The 10,174-nt window shown below is 43.8% G+C and overlaps 1 protein-coding gene across 1 annotated transcript; it reads left to right on the top strand.

Moving 5' to 3' along the window:
* The first annotated feature begins 3,718 nt into the window (after positions 1-3,718).
* Positions 3,719-9,847, top strand: LOC119791629 (myb/SANT-like DNA-binding domain-containing protein 2). Its single transcript, XM_038297837.1, has 4 exons — positions 3,719-4,165; positions 6,884-7,139; positions 7,231-7,294; positions 8,689-9,847. Exons 1-4 carry the CDS (start codon positions 3,737-3,739, stop codon positions 9,557-9,559), a joined length of 1,620 nt encoding a protein of 539 aa, XP_038153765.1. The 5' UTR covers positions 3,719-3,736; the 3' UTR covers positions 9,560-9,847.
* The last annotated feature ends 327 nt before the right edge of the window (positions 9,848-10,174 follow it).

Raw genomic sequence — 10,174 nt, 5'->3', positions numbered from 1 at the left:
TCCTCGCCTCACTCTCACCTTAAAGCTAGGCATACACTGTAGGATTTATATATTTATATATATACGAAAATAAGGCTGCAACATTAGGAAAATAAAGTAATAATACTACGAGAATAAACTTGTATTTTATGATAAGTCTTAAAAGAGGCACCGTCTGCCCTAAAGTGAGGAATGTCAAACATCTTGTGAAGTTATATTTTGGCATCGGTTTGACAAATAGGGAAATATAAAGTCTTTTAACATTGGTTATCAGTATCAGACTCTGAAACGATTGTGCAAACGACTATGAGCTCAACGCTTTCTTTCTGAAATGGGTTGTAGTATGACGACTTTATTCTCCTAATACTACGACTTAAAAATGTTAGATTATTTTCATAATGTTATGTTAAGACTTTATTCTCGTATTAAAAATAAAAATCTCTAGCCTGGCCCTAATACCTATGGAAGCCTGTTTCCACCACATGAAAATAAAAAAAATGCTATAGTCATAATTATTCACTGAAGAGAAAGTCATAATTTCGACTTTTAAAGTCATAATGATGAGATATAAGATTTACTTTCAAACTTTGTAACTCATAATTATGACTTTAAAGGTCGAAATTATTACATTGTAACTCATAGTTGTGACTAAAAAAGTCGAAATTATGACTTTGTAACTCATAACTGTGACTTTGTAGCTCATAATTATGACTTTAAAGGTCTAATTATGGGGTGCATGGGAGTTTGCCCAACCAGTCTACATGTGTTTTGTGGATCTGGAGAAGGCATTCGACCGTGTCCCTCGGGGGGGTCCTTTGGGGGGTTCTCCGGGAGTATGGAGTACCAGGCCCTTTAATAGGGGCTGATAGGTCTCTGTATGACCGGTCTCAGAGCCTGGTCCGCATTGCCGGCAGTAAGTCGGACTCGTTTCCAATGAGGGTTGGACTCCGCCAAGGTTGCCCTTTGTCACCGATTCTGTTCATAACTTTTATGGACAGAATTTGTAGGAGCAGCCAAGGTGTTGAGGGGATCCGTGTTGGTGGCCGTAGGATTGCATCTCTGTTATTTGCAGATGATGTGGTTCTGTTGGCTTCATCAGGGCGTGAATCTGCAGCTCTCACTGGAGCGGTTTGCTGCCGAGTGTGAAGGAGCCGGGGATGAGGATCAATGCCTCCAAATCTGAGACCATGGTCTTCAGCCAGAAAAGAGTGCCTTCTCCAGGTTGGGGAGGATGTACTGCCCCTAGTGGAGGAGTTTTAAGTATCTTGGGGTCTGGTTCACGAATGAGGGGAAGATGGAGCAGGAGATCGACAGGCAGATTGGTGCGGTGTCTGCTGTGAAGCGTGTCCTGTACCGTTCTGTTGTGGTGAAGAGAGAGGTGAGCCAAAAAGCAAAGTTCTCGATTTACCGGTCGATCTACGTTCTTACCCTGATCTATGGTCATGTGTTTTGGGTCATGACCGAAAGAACGAGATCCCGGATACAAGCGGCTGAAATGAGTTTTCTCAGTAGTGTGTCTGGGCTCTCTCTTAGAGATAGGGGTGAGGAGCTCAGTCATCCGGGGAGGACTCAGAGTAGAGCCGCGGCTCCTCCACATCAAGAGGAGCCAGTTGAGGTGGCTCGGGCATCTGATTAGGATGCCTCCTGGGCGCCTCCCTGATGAGGTGTTCGAGGCATGTCCTAACGGGAGGAGGCCCAGGGGGAGACCCAGGACACATTGTGAGGGACTATGTTACTCGGCTGGCCTGGGAGCACCTTGGAAGTCCCCCGGAGGAGCTGGACCAAGTGACTGGGAGAGGGACGTCTGGGCCTCCTTACTGAAGCTGCTACCCCCGCGACCCGACCCTGGATAAGCGGCAGAAGATGGATGGATGGATGGATGGATGGATGGATGGATGGATGGATGGATGGATGGATGGATGGATGGATGGATGGATGGATGGATGGATGGATGGATGGATGTCTAATTATGACTTTGTAACTTATAATTGTGACTTTAAAAGTGGGAATTATAACTTTGAAACTCATAAGTACATTGTAGCTCATAATTATGACTTTAAAGGTCACAATTATGACTTTCTAACTCCTAATTCAGACTTTGTAACTCATAATTATGACTACAAAGTTGAAATTATGACTTTGTAACTCATAATTGTGACTTTAAAAGTTGAAATTACGACTTTGTAACTCATAATTATGACTTTGTAACTCATAATTATGACTTTAAAGATCGAAATTATGACTTTGAAAGTGGAAATTATGACTTTGTAACTCATAATTATGATTTTGTAACTCAATTGTGACTTTGTAACTCATAATTATGACTTTAAAATTCGAAATTATGACTTTGAAAGTTGAAATTATGACTGTAATTTATAAGTATGACATTGTAACTCATAATTGTGACTTTGAAAGTGGAAACTGACTGTAACTAGTAAATTGTGACTAACTCATAACTGTGACTTTAAAAAGTTGAAATCATGACTTTGAAAGTGGAAATTATGACTTTGTAATTTATAAGTATGACTTTGCAAGTTGGAATTATGACTTTGTAACTCACAAGTATGACATTGTAACTCATAATTATGACTTTAAAGGTAAAAATTATGACTTTAAAAGGGGAAATGATGACTTTGTATCTTATAAGTATGACTTTGTAACTTATAAGTATGACATATTAGCTCATAATTGTGACTTTGAAAGTGGAAACTGACTGTAACTAGTAAATTGTGACTTTAACTCATAATTGTGACTTTAAAAGTCAAAAAGATGACTTTGAAAGTGGAAATGATGACTTTGTAACTTATAAGTATGACTTTGTAACTCATAATTGTGACTTTGTACCTTATAATTATGACTTTGAAAGTGAAGTGGCAATTATGACTTTGTAAGTTATAAGTTTAATTTTGTAACTCATAATTATGACTTTGAAAGTGGAAATGACTTTGTTACTTATAAATATGACATTGTAACTCATAACTGTGACTTTGTAACTCATAATTATGACTTTAAAGGTCAAAATTATGACTTTGAAAGTAGAAATGATGACTTTGTAACTTATAAGTATGATTTATTAACTCATAATTGTGACTTTGTAACTTATAATTATGACTTTAAAGGTTGAAATTATGACTTCGAAAGTGGAAACTGACTGTAACTAGTAAATTGTGACTCTTTAACTCATAAGTATGACTTTAAAAGCCAAAACTATGACTTTGTAACTCATAACTATGACTTTGTAACTCATAATTATGACTTTGTAACTCATAATTATGACTTTGTAACTCATATTTGTGACTTTAAAAGTCGAAATTATGACTTTTTAACTGATTATTATGACTTTGTAAGCTATGACTTTGAAAGCTGGAATTATGACTTTGTAACTCATATTGTGACTTTAAAATTCGAAATTATTACTTTTTTTCTGATAATTGTGACTATGTAACTCATAATTATGACTTATGAATGTGGTTACCTTAACCTAATCCAGACACAGAAGTTTATTTTGATTAAATGTTAAAACAGTGGGGAAATTGCGTTTGTCTTTGAGGATCTGGTTTGAACTGGTTCGGTCTCTGGACTCATACTGGGCCCGTTAACTGGTTCGGTCTCTGGGCTCATACCGGGACCATTTTGATTATATTCTTCCTTTAATAATAGGGATGCTCTGTGTTTTTTTCGCGGTAGCATCGTTTTCTCCGAGCCCCTCTAACGTCACATCTTCTTCCCGCCCCCTCCCCTTAGCAACAGAGGAAACATGGCGGCGTCCGGTAACGCGGAGCCCCCTCCTGAGATAATGAAACCGTTAAAGATACCGAAAACCGAGGTGCCATCTCCCGAGTCCGAGGATTTGAGTGACGGTGTTCAGTACCACTCCGACGCCTCGACGCCGAACCGATTCTCGCCTCTGAACGTCGGCTGTGGCCCCGCGGGCCGGACGGCGGCCTCATCCTCCAACAGCTTCACCGCCTGCCGGGGGATGTCCTGGACGCCGTCCGAGACGAACGCCCTCATCGCGGTGTGGGGCAACGAGCGGCTGACGGAGGCGCGGATGCAGCAGCTGGAGGTCGCCGGTACCGTGTTCTCCGGGAAGCCGCCGGGCCCGGCCATGTATGAGCGGGTATCCAGAGCCCTGTCAGACCTGGGCTATGAGAGGACTCCATCCCAGTGCAGGGAGAGGATGAAGGTGAGGAGCCATGATGAACCGGTACACCTGCAGAAGCCTGTCAGAGCAGGTAGCATGCTGCCAGGGCCGGATGTAGGAAATGTGGGGCCCTAGGCAAACACAGGCATGGGCCCTCTGAATGGAGAAGACAACACATAGAACAGCCCCATTATTCAGATAGAGAAATGTTAATAGAATAGACATCCATTATCTGTTCTAGGTTGTGTCCCTCTCTTCTTGTCCCTTTTCTTCCTGTTTTCCTCTCCATGTTTTGTACTCAGCTGACTTTTCATGCTGTCTCTAAAGGAATGAAAGATTTTTCCAAACACTAAGCTCACTTATGATAGAGCATTAGGGCCAGGCTAGAGATTTTTTTATTTTATTTTGAGAATAAAGTTGCAATATTATGAGAATAAAGCCATAGAATTATTAGAATAAATTCTTAATGTTATGAAAATAAAGCTGAAAAATAACAAGAACAGCGCGTTTCAGAAAGAAATCTTGGCGCTCCGACCAGCAAATGAATGACGACCAGCTCCACCAATCAGCAACCTGAGTCCACTTTGACCTCCTGCCCAGTTTGATGCTGGAACTGAAAAATTTCCTGATTTGTCGAACTAATGCCAAAGTATAACCTCACATGATGCTCCACATTCCTCATTTTATAGAAGAAAGTGCTTCTCAAAAAATAGAGTTTAAAACATATTCTGAAAGTAAGAGTTATAGCCTGAACTAGATGAGGTTATCTATGTTTGCTGGCACTACAATGATCTATGGTGTAATTATTGGCTATTATATGCTTATAATAACATTGAAAAAATCTCCAAAAATACAGTTTGGCCTATTTTTCCAAAGTATGAGTTGTATTATGATCCAGATGAGGTTATCTGTGTATCCTATAAGTTTGGAGGCAGTACAGTGATCTATAGTGTAATCATTGCTCATTTTATACTTATTCTAATAATAAAATAGAGGTGCCATTTGTCATTCAGACTTTGGGAAATTCCTCAAAGTATTATTTTCAAATCCAATAAATGTGGTATGAAAGACATGAGATCACATGCAATGAATGTGATAATAATCCACCTCTCCTTGGTGATGCTTTTGAATATTTCTCTCTGATTATTTTGCAACTTGCAATAGGAGACTCGCTTTGAGGAAACTACGGTTGTAGCTCACTTTCTGCCTTGCTGTGGTTGGAGAGAGGTGTCTGTTTTGTAGAATAAATAATCCGCCAACGAGTTATTAATCCGTTAAAAGCAGAATCTGTGAATATTTTTGCCAACTTTACTGCAGTCTCACGATGCTGTCTGCATGTCTGCAGCGGAGGAGAGAGAGGAGGGATCGCTTGAGTTATATTTCCCCCCAAATAAATAATGCTCATTATTGTATAAATATTGTTGCTTTCTACAGCGTTCCAGCTCATGCAGCTATTTTCATTGTACAGATCAGTTATCATCTGATCGCTGCGCTGAAATCATTGCGCTGTTGTCGACACTGATGACGTAGACATAGTTATATTTAATTACAACGATGATTTTTCCCCCCTGCTATCAGGTAAAACACTCAAAGAGAGAGACTTGAGCTAAAACCGAAAGTGAAGGGGGTGGATTTGTTCTCCAGCCAAAGCGCTAATGGGGCATTTACATCTGAAAAGGGATTCAGGAGTTGATAAGTGCTGCGGGGGGGGGACTGCAGGCTGACGATAATTCTCCTATCTCTAGGACTTCTAGTGTTAAGAGTTTTCATAAAATACAACTTTATTCTCATTATATTACGACTTTATGTAATGTTGCGATTCTATTTTTGTAATTTTACAACTTTATTCTCTTAATATTCTGACTGTAATATTCTGACTTTATTCTCGAAATAAAAACAACTTTTTTTTTGTCTATTAGTCCTGGCTCTAGCTGATTGCTCCTTCCTGTGTTTCCAAAAAGGCCAAAGTAAATAACCCAGTCCTTCTTTTCACTGTAGACAAGCCATGATCTGCTTATCTGTTCTCCATTTTTCATTTGGATGAAATAATAGCTGCATGAATCATGACAGCAGACAAGATAGAGGAGAGCAGGAGGCGGGGTTACCAATCTACTCGCTCTGGAGAGCAGAGTTCGCTGCTTTTAGATGTTGTCTCCAAAGTCTCCAGTAGCAGAAAAAGTCTCTAGATTTGGCGCTAGGAGCTTTTTAGAAATCAAAGTGCTAGAGGGGTCTGAAAAGTGGCTAAATATAGCGACTAAAGCGCTAAGTTGGCAACACTGCTCTTTGCATCGTTTGTTTTCAAATGGTTTGCTGCTGTCTGTTTGGACCTTTCTGAACATGTGCAGCAAATGGACTGATCCAATACGGTGGACACTGAAGGGGGGGGGCTGAGACACACTTAATATTATCAGCGTTATGATGACATTTTTATTAAAAACATAATTAATGTGCACAAATAAGGAACAGTTGTATTAACCATACATGGAAACAGAGTTTATGGGGCCCCCAGGAACTTGAGGCCCTAGGCAGCCGCCTTTTATTTCCTAATGGTAAATCCCCCCCTCATGGTTCTGTTCATGTTCTGTGGTTCTGTGTCTTGAGAAGCAGCTTTACTATCTAATAAATCCTGAGCTCAGAGAACTTCAGGCTGTTTTTCTCTGATCCAGGAGCACCTTCATCATCATCATCATCATCCCTGCTGTCAGTGCTGAGTAATGAAGCTCTGGCTGCATCCTCCTGCCCTCCTCCTCTTTCCTACAGACGCTGAGGCGCTGCTACAGCCGCGTGAAGGAACACGGCATCGGGAAGAGGAAGAGCAGCTACACCATGGAGCAGCTGGAGAAGGTGTTTGGTCAGGGAGGCTGGGACTCTCAGAGCTGCGCCCCGGTGCTGATCAACAGCAGCGGCTTGTACCAGGAGATGGAGTCTGACGGCAGCGCCCTGGAGGACTTCTCCCAGGAGGACTGGTGCAACCAGGTGCTGGATTCAGCTTTTCAGGAGGCAGACATGGACACTGGTGGGTTCTGGTCTGATTGGCTGGACGGTAACCTTTAAGAAAAACTGAACTAATCCTGTGATTCCTTCTCTTCCTGCTCCGTGTGGCTCAGAGGACGTTCAGGTTCCTAAAACTAGAGCTCTACAGATCCAAGCAGAACTGACTGAACTAAACCAGTAAGTCCATCCAGTTTTACTGGGATTAAAACAACACACTGCTTCTGGTCCACTTTGATCAAAGCTTTCCTACCGTTTGAAAGTATTCACACCCTCTGAATTTAGTTCAGTAGAGAAACTCCAAGTAGAAAACAGCTGAAGAAAAGGAAAATTCTATTCAGTTTATTTCTATAGCGACAATTCACAACACGTGTCGTCTCAAGGCACTTTACAGCTCGTTTGTAGTGACAGTGGAGAGGAAAAACTCCCTTTGAACAGGAAGAAACGTCCAGCAGAACCAGGCTCAGTGTGAGCGGCCATCTGCTGAGGCCGACTGGGGTTCAAGGAGACAGAAGCAGACATAGAAAAAGAAGCATAGATACAAAGGCAACTGTCAACCAGCTCCACAGGCGGCCCCGTCCAGGAAACACACAGCCAGGCAGACGAGCTCCGAGCCAGCTCCCATGTCAGAGGATGAAGAGAGCACATCCAGTTAGTCACAGTCAGAGAAACAGGACTACACTGGAAAACAGGCCAAGCTCCAACATCTAGAAACAAAGGTGTTGATGGCAGCAGAAAAGCTGATATTTCTCTCCAGGATGGAGTCACAGCCAAACAGGAACAGACCAGATGAAGCTACTCTGAGAAAAACAGATTCTGCAGAGTGGGAGAATAGAGATAGAATGAAGCAGAATGATGAAAAAGGGGTCCCTATGTCCTCCAGCAGTCTAAGCCTATAGCAGCATAACTATAGAGATAGCTCAGGATAACCTGAGCCACCCTAACTATAAGCTTTATCAAAAAGGAAAGTTTTAAGCCTAGCCTTAAAAGTAGACAGGGTGTCTGCCTCACGGACTAAAACTGGTAGTTGGTTCCACAGGAGAGGAGCCTGATAACTAAAAGATCTGCCTCCCATTCTACTTTTAGAAATTCTAGGAACCACTAGTAAACCTGCAGATTGAGAGCGAAGTGCTCTGTTAGGAACATAAGGAACAATCAGATCTCTGATATCAGATGGAGCTTGGCCATTTAAGGCTTTATATGTGAGAAGGAGGATTTTAAATTCTATTCTGGATTTAACAGGAAGCCAATGAAGAGAAGCCAGGATAGGAGAGATATGATCTCTCTTTTTCATTTTCATCAGAACTCTGGCTGCAGCATTTTGGATCAGCTGAAGGCTTTTAACTACAGTTTGTGGACTTCCTGATAGTAAAGAATTACAATAGTCCAGCCTTGAAGTAAGAAATGCATGGACTAGTTTCTCAGCATCACCCCTGGACAGGATATTTCTAATTTTAGCAATATTCCTCAGATGAAAGAAGGATCTCAGTTGTTGACTGCATCTTAATCTCAGCACTGGTTTGTAGATTAGGATGGATTGCTCAGATTAAATCCTTCTTTCTGTTCCTGTGCAGAAAGAAGGAGACGATGCAGACGGTGATCCGGATCCTGGAGTCGGTGCAGCTAAACTGGGAGCACTTCCAGACCTGGACCGAGTTCTCCCGGCTCCACCTGTCCAACAAGCTGGCCATCTTCGGCGTGGGCTACAACACGCGCTGGCGCAAGGACATACGCTACCACTACGCCGAGATCAGCTCACAGGTGCCGCTGGGGAAGAGGCTCCGCGAGTACTTCAACCCGGAGAAGCCGGAGGGCCGGGTCATCATGACCAAGGTTCAGAAGATGAACTGGAAGACCGTCTACTACAAGTTCCTGGACATCACCATCAGTGAGGCTCGCTGCCTGGAGCTGCACATGGAGGTGGACTGGACCGCCGTGTCTCCGTCACACGCCACCAGCGGCAGCAGGGGCTCCTCCCACTACCTCCTTCCTGTGTACATCCCTAAGACTCACGGGCTGTACGCCATCGGCTACGAGGCGCCGCCGGCCCACAACGAGGAGGACGGTGGCAGCCTGGCTCAGCGTGGGGAGGAGAACGGGTCAGGGCGGTGCGATGGCGTCCGGACCAGGCCTGCCGTCACCTACTGCTACCTGGGCGTAGCTGAGGACAGGACCATCCAGCAGTGCCTCTTCCAGCACTTTCAGGGACCTGGGAAACAGTCAGCCTACGGGGAGCCTTCCGGCGTGACGCGCTTCCTGCAAAAAAACTGTGGCGCTGCCGGAAGCGGCGCGGACAGCCATGACAGCGAGGACTCGCCTCAACGCCACGCTGTTTACGTGAAGTTCATCGAGGTGGAGCTGGACTTCCTGTCTGCAGGCTCCCTGGTGGAGTGCCTGGAGACGGCCGTGGGTTACGCCTTAAAGTTCAACCACGCAGACTCGTAACGCCGGCGGCGCCATGCTGTGGGAGGATCTCTGATTGTCATGGAAACAGACCTTTATATTTAATGTATTTATTTCTTTATGAGCAGATCAAGCTGCCGCCATTATAAGCTCGTCTTATTCCAGACGCCATTCCGTTTTCACGCAGCACTTAATCAGTTTGTGATGAACTGAATCTTCTGCCTCAGTGGAACAAAAAGGCAGAAGTAGAACCGCCACGCGGAGCGGGCCGAAGGCGGGGGGGACGGGGACAGTACTGTCTACCTCAGGGGGTGGGGCTAAGCAGGGAATGGGTTGGCGGATCTGGGCGTGTCGCTACACGACCCGGATGTATGTCTGGTTGCACAGGTGGGGGGGGGTCCTGATGAGTGAGCAGGGGTTACAACCACTAACCACTTCCTGTAGAAACACGCTCAGCTGAGCCGTTATACAACCGAGAACCTTTAGGATCCTGGGTCCCAGACACTGGAACCAGAGAGCGATTATTAGTATTTATATAGAAATGTCCCATTTTTTATATTTAAGGAGATTCTATGTTTCTCTGGTGATCGATGCTCTGATCAGGCAGCAGATTATGAAAGGAAGAGTTTTCTGGCGCCGGATCAGTTATTCACCGCC

Source organism: Cyprinodon tularosa, unplaced genomic scaffold (genome assembly GCF_016077235.1).
Source record: "Cyprinodon tularosa strain WSP-4 unplaced genomic scaffold, ASM1607723v1 ctg399, whole genome shotgun sequence".
Taxonomy (NCBI): Eukaryota; Metazoa; Chordata; class Actinopteri; order Cyprinodontiformes; family Cyprinodontidae; genus Cyprinodon; species Cyprinodon tularosa.
Note: the sequence above shows the minus strand (reverse complement) of the source record. Positions and strands in the feature narration are given on the sequence as shown.